General features: G+C 48.1%; 2 protein-coding genes across 8 annotated transcripts in view; both read right to left on the minus strand.

Moving 5' to 3' along the window:
• BID (BH3 interacting domain death agonist) overlaps nucleotides 1-791 on the minus strand; it is a 39,631-nt gene extending 38,840 nt beyond the window's left edge. Inside the window, exon 1 of one of the 2 annotated variants that reach the window (XM_087814397.1) lies at nucleotides 627-791. The gene's annotated coding sequence lies outside the window, so the exon portion shown is untranslated. The remainder of the gene's footprint in view (nucleotides 1-626) is intronic. The other variant, XM_087814396.1, reaches the window with a different exon arrangement.
• Nucleotides 792-11,276: 10,485 nt separating this feature from the next.
• MICAL3 (microtubule associated monooxygenase, calponin and LIM domain containing 3) overlaps nucleotides 11,277-17,746 on the minus strand; it is a 233,196-nt gene continuing 226,726 nt past the window's right edge. For all 6 annotated transcript variants that reach the window (XM_087814402.1, XM_087814401.1, XM_087814400.1 and 3 more), the window contains one exon: nucleotides 11,277-17,663. In XM_087814402.1, coding sequence (XP_087670528.1) covers nucleotides 17,479-17,663 — 185 coding nt within the window. In that variant the 3' untranslated portion in view covers nucleotides 11,277-17,478. The remainder of the gene's footprint in view (nucleotides 17,664-17,746) is intronic.

Here is a 17,746-nt window from a genome sequence, read left to right on the forward strand (position 1 = left end):
CAGCATTTCTGTTACTGAGGATTTATTTCAGAGCTCTCCTAAGGTCTCCTGGGGGCACTGAGTCATTCAACAAACTGTTTTCCACCACCAGCCAGTATCTGCACATAATTTCTAACAGTTCTAAGACGGGCACTCTGGCCACACTGAGGCAGATACTATCTGCGGCGGAACCTGTCAATTCTGGTCGCTTTCTCGTCTATGGGGTGGGACCCGGCGCCTCCCGTGTAACCCGCGCGGGCGGGCGGGATGTCTAAGTCCTCCCCCACTCCCACTCCCACTCCGCGCCCCCTGCAACGCGACGAGCTGAAGCCCCACAGACGACAGCCAAACCCGAGGTTCATGTGGGGCAGAGAGGACAAAGCCTCTCCCAACCCCACCAAAAGGCCAGGGCCTCTCGGCAAAGTAAATGAACCACAGAGCAGCACGGCCCCCGCTCTCCCGCCTCGGCCCCCGCGCGCCGCTCGGCTGCGAGCGGGAAGCCTCCCTGGCGACGTCTGGGCCATGGACACGTGAGGGGGCCGAGCAGGCAAGGGCGGCCCCACCGCCGGGGCGGAAGCACCGCGGCGCGCCCGGGCCTCGCGCGCCTTCCGCTCCCACCCCAGGGCGCGAGCAGTCAGGGGCCACACCTGAGGGTCTGGGCCGGCGGCGGGCACCTCGCCCCGCAAGCAGTTGCCCGAGCCTGGAGTTCCTCGCAGATCCTTCGGAGGACGTAGGAGCCGAATGTTGGGGACCGACGGCTACTCACCCCCACCAGCCGCGGAAGACCGAGAGAGGCAGCGGGACCGGTGCCGGAACCCGAGAGGGAGGCGCTGCTCACCCACTTCCTCTATCTTCGACCCCGTGGCCCCTGCAGCCGCGTCCCCGCCCCCCGCCGCCCGCCGCCCCGCCCCCCGCCGCCCCGCCTCCCCGCTTCCCTCCAGCCTGCGGGCCCGCCCGCGCCCCTGACCCAGCTTGGGCTGGTCCGCGCGCCCTGCGCCGGCCGCGTGGGTCCTGAAGCTGCGGCGCCTGGCGTCGGGAAAGGGACCGTGACAACGCTTGGCAGATAAGCCGATACACAGAGGACGAGGTCCTAGTCTAGGGAGCCATCTGGGAAGGTTGGCCGTTTTCTCCAGGACTCAGGGATAATTCCCAGTGTTTCTCTTGTGAAACTTTTCAGAAGCCCCCGAGGCTGGTTTTGAAGAAGCCTCAGAAATGCCTAGTCCTCAGGGAACAAGACCTAATGACCGAGTTAAAGCCCCTCGCAAGGTGCACAGATATCCCCAGGACTACCGTCTGGCCAGGGCTAAACCAGAACTTCTGGCGCCAACGAAACAGAAACAGGAAAATGAGTTTCTGTAAAGGATGAGGAAGCAAATAGGACCAAGGAAGTTGCTATACCTGAACATAAGAATAGAAACTGAACTTTAAAAAAATTAGAAAAAGCCTTTGGCTCAGTGGTTAGAGGGTGGGCCCACAGACTGAAGGGTCCCAGGTTTAATAAGAGCACGTGCCTCGGTTGCAGGCTCCATCTCCTGCCCTGGAGGGCAGCCAATCCATGTGTCTCACTCTCACATACATGTTTTTCCCCCCTCCACTCTCTCTGAAAAGTAATAGAAAAAAAACATCCTCAGGTGAGTATTTAAAAAAAAGAAGAAAAAGAGTGGAAGGACATATAACCAAAAATCATCACATGGTTACAGTAAAATAATAAAAATCACAACGATTTTCTAATTTCTACTTTTTGTGTGTTATCCAATTTTTCTTTTTTTAATATTTTTTATTTTTAAGTTACAGTTGACATACAATATTATATTAGTTTCAGGTGTACCACCTTGCAACTAGGCCTTTATGTAACTCACAAAGTGGTCACCCCAATAAATCTGGTACCCATCTGATACCATATATAGTTATTACAATATTATTGACTATATTCTTTATGCTGTACTCCAAATCTCCATGACTATTCCGTGATTACTAATTTGTATTTCTAAATCCCGTCACTTTTTTCACCCATCCCTCCACCCCCCATCTGGCAACCTTCAAAATGTTCTCTGTATCTATGAGTATGTTTCTATCCTGCTTGTTTATTTTGTTTTTTAGGTTCCATATATAAGTTAAATAATCTGGCATTTGTCTTTCTTTGGCTTATTTCACTCATCACAATACCCTCTAGGTCCATCCATGTTGCTGCAGATGGCAAAAGTTCATTATTTTTTATGGCTGCATCATATTCCATTGTATATTTGCACCACTTCTTTATCCACTTGCCTATTGATGGACACTGAGGTCGCTTGCATATCTCAGCTATTGTAAATAATGCTGCAATGAACATACGAATGTATATGTCTTTTCAATTTAGTGTTTTAGATTCCCTAGGGTAATTCAGAAGCGGAATTGCTGGGTCCTTGGTTGTCTCTTGTTCTATATGTGCCTTTGTTTTAAAGTCTCTTATGTCTGTTATAGGTATTGCTAACTCAGCTTTTGTTGTTGTTGTTTTTGTTTCCATGTTCATGAAATATCTTTTTCCATCCCAAGTCTTGTTTTGTTATGTATTCAGCCACAGTATGTCTTTTGATTTGGAGCATTTAATCCATTTGCATTTAAAGTAATTGTTGATAGATTATGAATGATAGCTTTGCTGGCCTGCAAAGTTTCTTTTGAGACATCAGCTGAGAGTCTTATGGGAGCTCAAATTGTAAGTAACTAACTGCTTTTCTCTTGCTACTTTTAAGATTCTCTCTTTGTCTTTAACCTTTGGCATTTAAAAAAAAAATCCTCACCCTAGTATATGTTTCCACTGATTTTTAGTGAGAGAGGAAGGGACAGAAAGAGAGAGAGAGAGAGAGAGAGAGAAACACCTATCCATGTGAGAACATCAATTGATTGCCTCTTATATGTGTCCGGACAGGGGATTGAACCCACAACCTTTTGGTGTACAAGACTATGCTCCAATAAACTGAGCCACCTGGCCATGGCTAATCTTTGGTATTTTAATGATGATGTGCCTTGGTATGGGCCTCTCTGGGTTCATCTTATTTGGGACTTTCTGCACTTTCTGGACTTATATGTCTGTTTCTTTCACCAGGTTAGGGAAATTTTCCATTATAATTTTTTTCAAATAGGTTTTCGATTTCTTGCTCTCTCTTCTCCTTCCAGTACCCCCATGATGTGAATGTTGGCACACTTGAAGTTTTCCCAGAGGCTCCTTAAACTATTTTCATTTTAAAAATTTTTTCCTTTTTGCTGTTCTGATTGGGTGTCTTCTGCTTCTTTATCTTCTAAATCACTGATTTGGTCCTCTGCGTCATCTACTCTACTGTTGATTCCTTGTAGTGTATTCTTCATTTCACTTAGTGTATTCCTCACTTTGGACTGATTCTTTTTTATTTTTTTTAAACTACATTATTTAAAACACACACACAACTTTATTGATTTCAGAGAGAGGGAGGGAGAGGGAGATAGAAACATCAATGATGAGAGAGTCATTGATTGGCTGCCCCCTACGTGCCCCGGACTGGGGAGCAAGCCTGCAACCCGGGCATGTGTCTTGACCGGGAATCAAACCACGATCTCCTGGATGTTCAACAGCTGAGCCACACCCAGCTGGGCTGTATTCCTAGCTCTTTGTTGAAGTTGTCATTTAGAGTTCTCTACTCTTCCCTAAATTCATTGAGCAACCTATAACCAGTGTTTTAGACTCTGCATCTGGTAGATTGCATGCCTCCTTTTTGTTTAGTTCTTTCTTCTGGAGTTTTGTCCAGTTCTTTTATTTGGGAAATGTTTCTTTGTCTTCTCATTTTGGCTGTCTCCCTGTGTTTGGTCCTATGTATTAGGTAGAGCTGCTACATCTCCCAGACTTGGTAGTACATAGTAGGTGTCCTGTAGGGTGCAGTGGTGAAGCATTCCCAGTCACCCAACCTAGGTGCTCAAACTATGACCCCTTTGTGGGCTGTGTGCACCCTCCTGTTGTAGTTGAGACTTGATTGCTGTTGGCACATCAATGGGAGGGATTTACCCTCAGGCTGATTGGCTGCAAGAACTGGCCAGGACCACCATGGAAGATTTTCTGTGCAGGACTGACCCCCATGGAGCATAACTCCCTTTGGAGAGGCTCAGGTACCCACCAAGTCCACCCTTTGAGTGTGTCACCCATGGAGGTGGTTGGGTGGTGCTTCAGCATGATCTAGAGCTGTCTACCAGATATGCTGGCACTGGGACCTTATGGGAGGTGCAGACCAAAGTCGGCTGCCATTTGTGGCCTGCCTGGGGCGACTCAGCATGAGCTACAAAGCAATCTGACGATACCTGCTACTTGTGCTGGGCTTGGAGGTGTCCGGAAGAGGCCAAGCTTCAAACTGGGGCCACTGCTGCTAGTGCTAAGCTTGGGTCCACTTAGCAAGAAGTACAGAGTATGCAGAGGCCAGATGCTGCTTGATTGAGAAGTTTTAGAAAAGTTGGCAGCTTAAGCCAAGACAGGCCATTTGTATGGAAATGCCATTGGAAAGTGGTTGGGTAGGCCTGAAAGCTGGGTGAAATGAGATCTCAGGGAATCACCAGGGTGAGGTAAAGTGTGTCAGCCAGGTTGATGGAGACTCAGGTATGGTGTCCGCCTCCTGCCTCTGTGGGGGGTGGGCTTAGGAAGGGAACAATAGCCTCTGCCAGCACTTTTGTCTGGGAGAAAGCTGCCCCTCCAGCTCTCACCCTGATGCCAAACAACTCAATTTCTCCATGTATGTCCCTGGCATCTTTCAAGCTGCTGCCCCAGTACCGGAGGTCAGAGCAAGTGATGTCACGTGAGTTTGTGTGTGGGCCCTTTAGAGGAACACATGGAACTCCAGCAGCCCTTCGTTTCGCTCAGCCACAATCCCCACTGGTTTTCACAGCCAGAAGTTATGGGGGCTTCTCTTCCCAGCACTGGAACCCTGGTCTGGGGGTGTCAGGTGTGGAGCTGGGACCACTCACTCCTCAGGCGGGACAGCTGTTGCCGAGATATCCTTCCCAATTGAAAAAAAAAAAAAAATCTTTATTGACTTCAGAGAGAGAAAGGGAGGGGAAGAAAGAGGGATAGAAACATCAATATGAGAGTCATTGATCAGCTGCCTTCTGCATGCCCCCTACTGAGGAGTGAGCCTGCAACACGGGCGTGTACCCTGACCGGGAATCGAACCGAGATCTCCTGGATCATAGGTCATGCTCAACCACTGAGTCACACAGGCCGGGCTCCCTCCCAATTTTTAACTGTCATACATGGCTGTGGGACCAGCCTGTTCCATGTCTCTGCCCTTCCCACCAGTCTCAATGTGGCTTCTTCTTTATATTCTTAGTTATAGGACTTCTGTTCAGCTAGATTTCAGATGGTTCTCAATAATGGTTGTTTTGTAGTTTAGTTGTAATTTTGATATGGTTGTGGGAGGATCCAGGTACCGTGTTTACCTAAGTCACCTCCAATTTTTCTTAAATGACTGACTGGGGCACTAATTTTACAGTGAATAACAACTATTATAATAAAAACCACATAATGGAATCATTTGTTAAATTTAGGCAGTGTTATCTATATTTCAAGTTGATTTCTTTATCAGTTACATATCCAAGTGGTTAAAGTATAAATAGCAAATAATATTTTAAAATAAATGTCTCTGTGTCTTGGCCCATGTTGCTCAGTGGTTAGAGCATTAGCCCATGGACCAAAGGGTCTCAGGTTCGATTCCTAGTCAAGGGCATGTACCTAGGTTGCAGGTATGATCTCTGGCCCAGTTGGGGCACATGCAGGAGTCAACCAATTGGATGTATCTCTCCCACATCAATATTTCTTTCTTCCTATCTCACTAAAATCAATCAGCCAATATATAAATAAAAAGAAAACAAAACAGCACAGTTGTGGGACAGCTCAATTGTGATACAACACAGCTGTGAAAAAGGCACCACTGTGAGACACCCCTTGGTCCAGGACTCTCTTTGGCCAGACAGCTCTGCTGCACACCAGTCTGCTTTGGCCTGTGCTGGTTGGCTTAACTCTTCTCCATCAAGATATCTTTGGTGGTTCAACTCAGTCAAGGAGACACAGCCTTGTCTCAGGTGCAAAGGGAAAGTGTGCTCTCAGAGCCAGAGGGAAGCTGGCTTATAGGACAGAAGTCCTCACTTCTGGTCCCTGATTGGTCTGTCCTGCAAGTGAAGACTCCAAATTCTCAGTTTGATTGGGCCGAAAGGCACTGTCCTGATTGGTCAGAACAGAGCTGCTCTGGTTGGTCAGAGTTGTGCAGTTCTGACTGGGGAAAGTCTGAGTCCTATTGGTTGAACTTTTTTACAGGGGCTGATGCAGATGGCAGAAACACATTGCAGGCTTCTCCTTGAAGTGCAGTTTGTGTGAGAGGCCCCTGTGTGAAAAAGCCTGCTAGGCTCTTTTGTTTTTGTTTGGTTTGTTTGTTTAAATTTGAGCCCAGTTAGCCACCAGGGGCCCTTTTCCTTCTTTTAAAAATTTTTTTGAGATATTTTACTTTTTAAAAAATCCTCACCTGAGGATATGTTTTTATTGATTTTTAGAAAGAGAGAGGAAGGGGGAAAAGAGAGAGAGAGACATCAGTGTGAGAGAAACATTGATCGGTTGCCTGCTGTATGTGCCCTGATGGGGGACTGAACCTGCAACCTTTTTGTTGTACAAGACAATGCTCCAACCAACTGAGCCCTTCTTAGTAGGTGTCTTCTTTCTCAGGGTTCACAGTGTGAAGGGGACAACACTAGTTAGGATACCTGAGATCAGGAAGTAAATGACCAGTCAGTGGTCTCAGCTCAACACTCCATCCTGCAAAGGAAGAGTGAGAAGAATTGGAGGGGCAGGAGAGCTTTATGGTTGCCCAGGACAGACACCTCACTTGGGCAGCATAGGCCCATATAAGCTATAAGTCACTTCTGGCACCCATACTCTAGTTCCTTAAGCACATAGAGAACCATAAGTGTGCTGCTAGTACTGTCCCTAGGCTGCCACTGCATGTTGTGTCAGGAGGAGTTTAACTTCTAACCAATGCATGTAAGGTAATCCTTCCAACCTTGACACCACTCGGCTCTCCCCACTTCTGATTGCTCAGCTTTGAATGATGGATGACATACTTCTTTGTGTTCTGAAATAGGACTCTGAATATCATTTCATTTTTCCATGCCTCAGTGTCATAATTACAAATATGGACCCATGCTGTGAAAGAAAACTGTGGCTCTGGGCAGCACCACTGTTCCTGTCTCCCTAAGTGCACGTCTGCTCATCAGTCCATGCGGCCCCAAATATGGCAGATACAAGGTTACAATAATGCTGCCTTGCACATTGTCCTGCAAACCTTTTTGTGGACACGTTTGCACTTCTCTTGAGTGTAATACCTAAGAGTAGAACTGATGGGTCATAGGGTTGGGAAATGTCTAACTTTATTAGAAACTGCCAGTTTCCCCAAGTGGTTGTATCATTCCAGACTTCCACCAGCAGAATAGCTTCATCCCAGCTGCTTCACATTCCCTGTTGGTTCACCCTGTGCACTATGACCTCCCTTTGCTGTTGCAATAGCAAACAGGTCCCCTCATTTCTACCTTGGCTCCCTATATTTTTTCTTTTACAAAAGGTCAGATGCTGTAACTCTAAAATTCTCTGTGGTTTCCCAAGGTTTTTCACTAACCTACAAAGTCCTACATATGTGCAGCCTACCTCAGCTCAGTTCCTACCACTGTCCCCTTATTATTCTGCTTCAGCCCAACAGCCTGGATGTTTTTCTGGGCCTGCTTTTTTTCCTCCACAGCACACAGCACAAACTGAAACATTCTATAATTATTTCTTTGTGCTGAACTATTGCCCCTCCCTGGAAAGTAATCTCTACAAGGAGGACAGTAACTTGTTTTATTCATGCTCTTGCCTTGGTGTCTAATACAGTGCCTGGTACTCATGGGTGCTCAACAAATGGAATGAATGTGAGGACAAGAAAAACATCAAGTGGTGTCGGGTTGCTGTGCAGAAGACTAAAGGGCACAGTGAGGGTGAGTGATTTGGTGGCTACTCAGACTGGGTCACCTGAGAAGGTGATCTCTAAACTGATGGCTAAAGTCAAAAGGGACCACACATGACAATAGAGGAAGAGCATTCTGGACACAGGGGACATCTACTGCAAGTGTCCCAAGGCAGGAAGAAGGTAAATGTAGCTGGTGCAGCATCGGTGAGGGCCGGAGGGCACAAAGTGTTGGCAGGGAGGCTTGGAGAGCCTGGGTGAGGCCTTTGGGATTTTATCTTAAACAGTGTGGAGCCACTGACCGTGTTATACTGGGTGGGGCTTATGCCACTCGGCCCCTAATTCTTTGCACTCCTAACTAGCTTCTTGCAAGTCTTTCACAGAGACTTCTCACAGTCAGGGTAGCTTCTCCAAAATCCAATCCCCAAGTTCTAATTTGCTGCTTTTACTATGCTTTGGGCTTTACAGTCTGTCAGCACTGTTTGTAAATTTAGAGAGAAGGATGCTTCTTGCAAGACTATAGGGTCAGAAACAGATCAGTGGCTGCCACAGATTGGTAGGAGGTGTGACTATAGAGGAACAGAGGGGAATTCTGGGGGTGATGTAATTTGTCTATATCCTGATGGTGCTGGTGGTTATGTTGTAGGCAGTTAGACAGACGTGAGTAGAGCAAGGACAATGGGCCAGGTACAGAATATCACCAGGGTGGAAAGCCCCAGGTGCCTAGCAACAGACAATTGTAGGGTGGGACCTTGCTGAAGGGTGACCTTTCCTCCCCTAGCGTATCACACTGCTCATGTGGTTTGGACCCCCTGACCTTTCCTCCCTAGAAATGACACCGAGGCCTCAGCTGTATTTCAGCTCCAGGTCCAGAAAAGCATCAAAACCGGACCAGCGACTCCATGGCTGATCTCAGGACCAGCTGCCCTGGCAAATGACCTGCCCTGGAGCTGACCAGTCAGTCAGTGGAGACCCAACCCTGAAAGGACAACCTGGAAATCTGCTGAAGTCTATTGAGATCTTCCCCTGGGACATCCCCTAAAATCTCCTCCCTTAAAGCCCTTAGGACGAGGACCCAGAGCACTCTCCCTACTGGGAGCACACCACCACCTTTTCCTCCCCCTCCCCCTCCCCCAGGTGAGTTACCATCAGCTTCCTCATTCCCAAGCTCCAAGGCTCCTTCCTTTACCTCTATAACTTGTTTCCTAAGCTCATTTTGTCAAGGAGTTACTTCTTCTACCTCTATAATTTACCACATAAATGTTCCCTTATAGTTGGAGTCTTGGCTCTGAATTCTTTCCTAGTCAGAACTCAGTACCAAGGTTGCTGAACCCAGGTCCAGTGTGACCTCACCAGTCTAACACTGGTGCCCTTCCCACAGCCTACAACAGTTACACAACTATATACTTTTGTCAAAAGTATAAGAACTCTCACAGAACTCCACACTAAAAGGTGAATTTTACTATATGTAAAAATAATCTTAATTAAAAAATGAAATAAATACATAAATAAATAAACGAGAATAATGTTTTTAGTAATGAAAACTGGACACAGCTTGGCCAGCGTGGCTCAGCGGTTGAGCATCCTACCATGCAGGAGATCCCCATTTAATTCCCAGTCAGGGCACATGCCCGGTTGCGGGCTGGATCCCCAGTGGGGGGTGTGCAGGAGGCAGCGGATCAATGACTCATCACTGATGTTTCTATCTCTCTCCCTCTCCCTTCCTCTCTCTGAAATCAATAAAGGCATATTTAAAAAACCAGCAACAACCAAAAAAATGGACACAGACCCAGGGAGATTTTGACTGAGAGGGTGTAGCTGTCTGAGCAAAGTCAGAATCTGACAGTTTCACTTTTCCCTGAGGTGTCTCATCGTTTCTGCTGCCGGCACTGCTCCTCCTGTGAAACCCCATCCCCCTTCCTAAATTTCCTTTATTGCAGCAGAAACAGGCTGGCATTTTCAAAAACATCTTTAAGGAACCTCTTTTCTAAAAGATTGGTTCTAAGCTCATTGTTATGGGCTGAATTGTGTCCCCCCCCCAATTCATATGTTGAAGCTCTAACCCTCAGTCTCTCAGAATGTGTCTGTTTTTGGAGACAGGGCCTTTAAAGAGGTAATTAAGATTAAATGAAGTCATTAGGGTGGGGCCCTAATCCAATCTATTGTCCTTGAGGGAAGAGGAGATTGGGGCTCGGACACCCACAGAGAAAAGACCATGTTTCGATACAGGGAGAAGGCAGATATCTACAAGCCAAGGAGAGAGGCCTCAGAGGAAACCAACCCGGACAACCCTTCATCTTGGACTTCTGGGCCTCCAGAACTGTGAGAAAATAGATTTCTGTTGGTTAAGCCATCGGGTCTGTGGTACTTTGCTATGGCAGCTCAATAGAACTACTATACCCACCTTCCTCTGAGTCACTGGTACCCAGTCAGAGAGGGCTGGGTTCCTTTCCTATTTATTGCCTGTGTTCCTTCCCAGCTGAGCTTTCCTCTTCTGGTCCTGGGGAGGTCTCACACCTGTCTTTTCCTGTCCCAACCTCAAGGGCAAAGCTTACTGTTTTTTAGCAAAATTCAAATCTTTCCCTTCTTTTCAGGCCTGGGTCCCTTCACAGTCTCCTCATAGGCTGTTTCAGGCCTAGGTGTGAGCTGATTTTAGGGGAACAGTGCTGGGCTTCCCTGAACTCCTGGTATGACCTGGCCTTTCCAGGCTGGCCCTGGCCCAGGTCATACTCATGCCCAAACCCAAGCTTGCAGGGAAACTGAACCTAGGCCTGGATCCACAGCCTCAAACACCTGCACAGCCCTGCGTGTGGCCCATAACACTGTCAGGAGGGCTTGGTGAGTGTGGCCCATAACACTGTCAGGAGGGCTTGGTGACAGCTCTGTCTGGAGTCCCTGTTTACATTCATTTGTGTTTAAGGCTGAGCTTGGAGAGAATGGAGGCTACTGGAAATCTGAAATCCAGATGCCTAACGCGTTCACGTGTGAGGACAACTCAGGACTGAAAATTGGTTTAGTAAAAGGAAACAAGTAACACCTGCTCCATCACAGATGGCGAGGCAGACATCTCAGTGATTGTCGAAGTCCTGTTGGCTTCCCTTTCCCAACCCAGCCTGAACTTTAAGGCTGAAAGATCTCCAGCTGAGGACATAGTAACTATAAATTTGTTTTAAAAGTCACTTATTTATGCTCTACAGCAGGGGTGGGGAACCTTTTTTCAGCCAAGGGCCATTTGGATATTTATAACATCATTCACGGGCCATACAAAATTATCAACTTAAAATTAGCTATGAAAAAAGCTCCCAGATTTATTGAATTTCGATAAATTCAATACAATTGGTTGCAGGCTCGATCCTGGGCCCCAATCAATGTGCCTCTCTCACATAGATGTTTTTGCGGCTGCCTTGGCAGGGCCAGACCAAATGATTCCGCAGGTTGGGCCAGACATTCCCTGTCCCTGGCTTAAAGCAAGTGGACATGCTGGTGGAGAGGGGCTGTCCTCTGATGGGCAAAAAGCTTGGGGAAGATGATTTTTCTGTCTGCTGTTTTCCAGTCAAGATATATACATGCACACCTCATTTTATTGCGCTTCACTTTATTGCGTTTTTTACAAACTGAAGGCAAGACCAGCAAAAAGATTACGACTTGCTTTATTGTGATACTGGCTTTATTACTTATTATGGTGGTCTGGAACCAAACCTGCAATATCTCCCAGGTCTGTGTATATAGTGTTAAGGGAAGGAGAATTCTTACTACCCAGCAGTGGCCCCCTTCAAACCCAAACAAACCAACAAAGAAGATAGTGAGTAGGAGAGAAGGAGCAGAGGGAACACAGCTGTTTCACTCCCCACCCCAGGAACACGCCCTGCTGGGGGCCAACTGCGTGGCCGTCACTGGCCTGGGTGGGCAGGTGGTCCTGGTGCGCTGGAGCCTCAAGGAAGGCAGGCCCCCTCCAGCCCTCAATTTGAGGGCATATCCTAAAACCACTGAGGCTGTGAATTTGCTCATTGAGGGGAAAAATGATCCACTTCTACAGAAGAAATAAAATAATGACTGACTTTATTTTGGTTGTTGGCCACATGAGTGTGAACAGCTGGCAGGTAAATGGTGTGCACCCCACCACACACAACTGAAGAAAGGTACTTTCTGTTTGTTTCCCTCTTTGCTTTGCTCCAATGACTCTAAGTCATGAAGACCCCTGGAGGTTTGGCTCAGTGGTTAGAATGCTGGCCCACAGACTGAAGGGTCCTGGGTTCAGTTTTGGCCAAGGGCACGTGCCTCGGTTGCAGGCTCCTTAATGGACTGCCCTCCTCCAATCCTGCGGGATGGTTACCAGCGCCAGGTGAGACGGGGAGGGAGGCACTGACTAGCTGAGTGATATGCCTAAGGCTACCTCTGAAGTTGGGAAGGGGAGGGACAAGTTTCATGTCTCGTACCCCTACTGCCCTCTCACGTGGGGACAGACACCAGCAACCTCGCCCTCATTTCACAGGAACTGTGTGAGTCAGCTCCTCCTCCACACTGGCACTCTGAAGGTCTCTTCTCCTGGGCCCAGGGGGGATGTGCCATGCACCGTCTGCCTACCCCGGAGATCAGTCAATATGGCTGTAGCCTTCCAGGACCAGGCCGTTTAAGGTGGCAGGAAGATACTTAACTTGGATCCTGCCTAGCTCTGGTGTCTGGGCCACCAGCACAGCTGGCCCCACCTGGGGCCAAAGGCTGAAGTCCAGCCTACTTTAGGACTGAAGCATACTCTGGTCCAGAAAGGCCCTGCTGGGAGTGAAGGGAGTGTGTGTGCATATGTATGTCATAGGACGCTGTCTCCTCTTCCATGTCTGTCCTGGTAACAGGTGGCTACTCAGGCAGAGGCAGCCAGCACACATGACCTACCCACAGGAGTTGGGACTCCAGCTTTCCCATTTAAGCCCAGCTGCATGAAGATCTTAGGGCAGAGGACACAAGAAGTGAGGCTGGCGCAAAATGCTACCTAGTGAAGTTCAGCAGCAATAGGCTGTCTGGGAGTGCCTCTGTGACCCCAGGCACCTAGTCTACCAGGCTTCTTGGTTCGATGCGTTTTCAGTGGAACATAACCCACCTAAGAGGATGATTTCTTACCCTTCTCAACTGAGCATGGCTGGGGATCTTCTGAGCAGTAACAGAAAAAAGGAGGGGTCTCCTTAAGTGGGCAAGTCTGGCCAGCTCATAAAGTGAAATAAAATAGCATATTCTCTTCGTTTATAATTTTTTCACTCAGATTTCTAAGAAGGGACCATGAGGATTCAGGGATCAGGAGGGATTTTGAAGCCATCAGACATGGTGGTTTCTTGGATAGAAAGGAGGCAGTGCTTCTAATGGGCCATTCCCTGGGGCTCCAGCAGCCTTCCTTTCTGGTTGCCTACCTAAAACCACAATCACCATTTCCTGCCACCTGGGGTTGCTGTGAACTGCTGCCAAATCTTGCCTTCTTTCAGCTCCAATCAAAGGGAGCCCCTCTGAGGAACAAAAGGTAATTGGCATCAGCTCAGGTGACTTCCAAACTCCTCTTCTTTCCCAACAGGAATGCACTGAGGTCCATCTTTCCTTTTAGCAATCAAGGGCCACAGTACATTCACTCACACTGGCTCTCGTCTCTACCTGAGATGTCCACATCTGTGTCAGCGAGGCTCTTCTTCCTTCTGGAATAGCTGGAAATAAAGTCAGAAGGCTGTGGGAACCAGCTTCTAAGGCTGACCTCCAGGCTGGGCAAGGCTCACTTCCACCCATCTATTGCCTTTTTTTCTCCCTTGTTACTGTTTCTGAGGGAAGTATCGTGCCTTAAGGATTAGCTCTGTACTCCTGATGGATCAACACACTACGGGAGGGGGAGAGAGCTGGACCGTGCCTCCATTTGGAAAAGCAGCCCAGGAGGCTTCTTGTAGCAAAGAGACGAGAGTTGGGATTATTTTCTTCAGTCTCTCAGGGATGTTTCCACTCTAAAGAAGGGTTATGTCAGCTCTCTTCAAGGCCCTGTGCACAGAATATACTCAGGGATATTCACACATCTGAATGATGAGGCCTGGAGGCTGCAGACTCCACAGCACTGGCTCCCAGGTCGGCTGTTGTCAAAGGCCAGCGCCCAGCAGGCCTGGAAGCAGCACTTGTAAGGAAGGCTGCCAGGACACAGGTTCACTCTGACTCAGAGAATCTCTAGGACATGCTTCTTTTCAAGAGAAAATACTGGGGTTTGGTTTTGAAGAGCAGCTTCTTACCACATTGGGTTGCTTCAGACATTTTCTCAAGTGATAACAGTTCATGGCTGAGCCAGGATAATTAAAAAAAGCACAAACTAAAAAAAAAAGTTATCTTCTTTAAACAACCTTGTACACACCCACACATACCTTAGACATAAAATGACTTGCATAAAAAGGCAGGTGGTAGACCTGGAAATGCATCCTGGCTCATTGCCAAGTCCAGTACACTGACTTAAGAAATACACTGTGTATTCCTTTTAAAACTTTTATTGCGCATAAGATTCCCCTTTGTAGCTCAGTTGTTACCACCTTAGAATTTTTTTTTCTTTAAATTCTCTCCACTTCCTGCCTCACTGAAAAATTTCTTTTCTTTTAAAAGAATAGTCTATCACTGCTGGTCAAAAGAAGCTGGAGAATGGCTCCTGGGGGCTAAGGCCCAAATATGTCATATGAGCAGGGTTAGAATCTCCCATTGCTGTTGGTCAGCCCCACTACAGGTGACCCAGTCTCTGGGCTGGTGGTGCCTGCTGCTGCCCTAGGTGATGCTGAGCCCAGTGCCCACTGAGTTGGCCCTGTGTTTGGGCTCACCCGACCTCAGGGGTTTCAGATAAATATATATCCTGTACCCCCTGCCTTCAAGGGGACTTAATTCTTGAGAAGAAAACCTGCCTGGAGCTGCATGCATTTCCAGAGTTGGAAAACATTTCATGAAGCATTTCACCCAGGGTACTAAATAAACTGCAAACTAGTGGTTATAAAACAGGAGCTTTAAAAAAAGTTTACTGTTGGGAAGGCAGTGCTGGGGAACATTTTACAGGCTTGTGGATTTTTAAAGCTTCTCTACAAAGTCTTCAGCCCCTTTCTGATAACTGAAGGAAGCAGTGTGTGTTTTCAAAGGATGCAGTATTGGCAGCAAGGGGCAGGTAGTAACATCTCCTGCCCCTCCTACATTAGGCCACTTAGACAGGATCACTCTGGCCGCATCCCTTCCAGTCACTTTGTAAACTGCTTCCCTGTCCTGGAGTTAACAGGAGCTACAAGGGAGGGAGGCAGCTCTCCAGGGGCGTGGCGGCCTTTAAGAGGTGGAGGGTTAGGGAAAAGGCCACACAGGCAATAAAGGTCCTGTCCCAAGTCCAATTTTATTGGAAGGTTGGGGTTTAAAGATGGAATCTAGAACACCCTTCTCTCCCCCTTTTAAGAAAAGAGAATAAAAACAGAGACTCTGCCTGCCTCATCTGCAAACAGGAAGTGAAGAAGTCAGAGCTGTGGTGGCTACCAGCAGCACAACTCCTGGATTTCCATATGAGGGAGATGGCAGCTTTGGGACAAAGTGAAGAAGACAGGTTCTTTGCTCCTTTGTAGTGAGAACAGATGTTCAAGTTGAGGCACAGTGTGGTTTCCCATGGAAGTTCCAAGGTCAGCACAGACACCTGATCTGTCCTGCCCTCAGGTGGCCTTGAAGAGTTGCCAGGCCTCTGTTCTCTCTACACTGGCCCCTCTGCACAGGAGTTGGCTAGAGGACCCTCGCAGACTGGCCTGGCACTGGTGGGCCTCCTCCTTGGGCTCACCATGAGCTAATTCTGTGGATGGACAAATGGTGCCCCACCAGGATTCCTTAGACAGTGGCTACGCTGTAAGAAATAAGCAGTTTGGCTCAAGGAGCTAGTTGCATGGTGCTTATCACCCCTTGTCTCCCCACAAAGATCCAGGAACTGTGGAGGTCTGGGCTGGAGCTGTTATCTGTTTGGAGACCAACATAAACCCCAATACCTGTGGCCCCACCTGCATGTTTATCTGCTTGGATCTGAGGCTGGGCTGAGGGAATCCTAATCAGATGGGTTGCAAGGTCCCACCAGGCACTGTCTCAGTCAGCCTGGAAGAGGGCCTACCCCCAACTTTCTTTAATATGTGTGCTACAGGAGGTGACAAACCCTGATACCAAAGTTGAAAAAAATGGGTTCTGCAGAGCCAGGATTCCCACAGGGAGAGACAAATGGAATCTGTGCCTGCTGGTCTGGCCTCAAACAGTGCTGACGTGTTTCCTTGACAAGTAGGTGGTGTAGACATAAAGTCTGGTGCCAGAGTGAGAACAGAGTGCCAGGTGAAGGAGGTGGATCCAGACACAAAGTACAGGAGGGGACAGATGAACTGTGAGCAGGGACCCCTACAAGAGTCTCAGCTGCTTTCTGATGCCAGCGTGGTAACACTATAAAGAAGGCTGGCTAATGAACAGATGGATGCAGCAAGCGTTCAGTCAGGCTGGTTTGGACACCTCTGTCATTCCCACACCAGATGCCAGGTGATCAGTGTCTCTAGTAAAGATATAAAAATGAAGTGTTGTTTTTTTTCAAGTATTAAAAAAATAAGTTAATTGACAAAAAGAGTCTGAAGCGGCTGAGTGCCTTGCCAGATTGTCAGCTTCATTTCATGTGCAAACGCAGGAAAAACACCAAGGAGGATTACTCCTGCCCCGACTGAAGCATTGAACAGTCAATGCCTGTCTGTCAACTGGGGGCTTGGAACGTAGAGCCTCACCCCTGTCTCTCAAAGTCAGTATTTTCCAGTGTTAAAATGGTTGTGAATTAAAAGCAAAATGCAGCAATACACAGCCCTCATTCCATAGTCAGAGAGGCCTGGGGCATTCGGCCAAGTGGAGTCCAGTGTGTGGTATGGAGCTGGGGAGCAGACCCTCCTGGATCCTCCTTATGTGCATAATGAACTCAGAAACCAGGGCCCTTCAGCTTCCCAGCGATGCAGGGTAGGCATCACTCTGACTGGCCACGGCCCCCTCCTTATCTTAGTTCACAAGTGGTTTTCTTCGGTGTCTCCTTTGTTTCTTTGGTGGTACACTTCAGGGAGCATGAAGACAGTTGCCCCTTCCTCTCTGTGGGGTGCACTCTGGCAGCTGTGGTTTTGACAGAGGGGATTCAGCTTCCTTCTCTCATCACACGTGCCTACACAAGAAGGGGCGCTGGTCACTGAGAGTCTTCAGGGAACATGCAGGCCTTTCTTTCCCCACATTATAACTCTGCACTCCATGGTCTTCACTCCCTGCAGTGGGAAGTCAGGGCAAGTCTTTTCAAGGAGACAGAGCTGTTGCAGATAATCATCTTCACCTGGGGTTCCCCACAGCACGGACACTTGACCTGCTTTTCAAGAGGCACGTGGACATTTGAGTGCAAACTCCCAGGAGGTGCCAGGCCTTCTGAGATCTTGGACCCAGGTGGTTTGGGAGAGCCCAGCAGGTCAGGCAGATTCCACAGACCAGCTAGCTGAGCGTGGGTGGGAGCTCAGGACCAGTTCAGGCTGAAGCCCTTTGATAGCATGACAGCCTCCAGGTCCTTGTCTTCCTCTTTCTCCCGGAGCCGCTGCTCCTCTAGCAAGGCCACGAGGGCGTCTCTCTGCTCTACCACCTCCAGCATCTCGTTCAGGATCTTCTTCTCCTCTGACAACTCCTCCTCGGTCTTAAGGTGATCTGAGCAGTAGCAGAAGACATTAGGTCTGTAGGGCCAGGAGGCCCACACCCAGCCTTCCCATGTGCAAGCTTAGCCTTGTTCC

The sequence above is a fragment of the Miniopterus natalensis genome, chromosome 2, assembly GCF_054644295.1.
Source record: "Miniopterus natalensis isolate mMinNat1 chromosome 2, mMinNat1.hap1, whole genome shotgun sequence".
Taxonomy (NCBI): Eukaryota; Metazoa; Chordata; class Mammalia; order Chiroptera; family Miniopteridae; genus Miniopterus; species Miniopterus natalensis.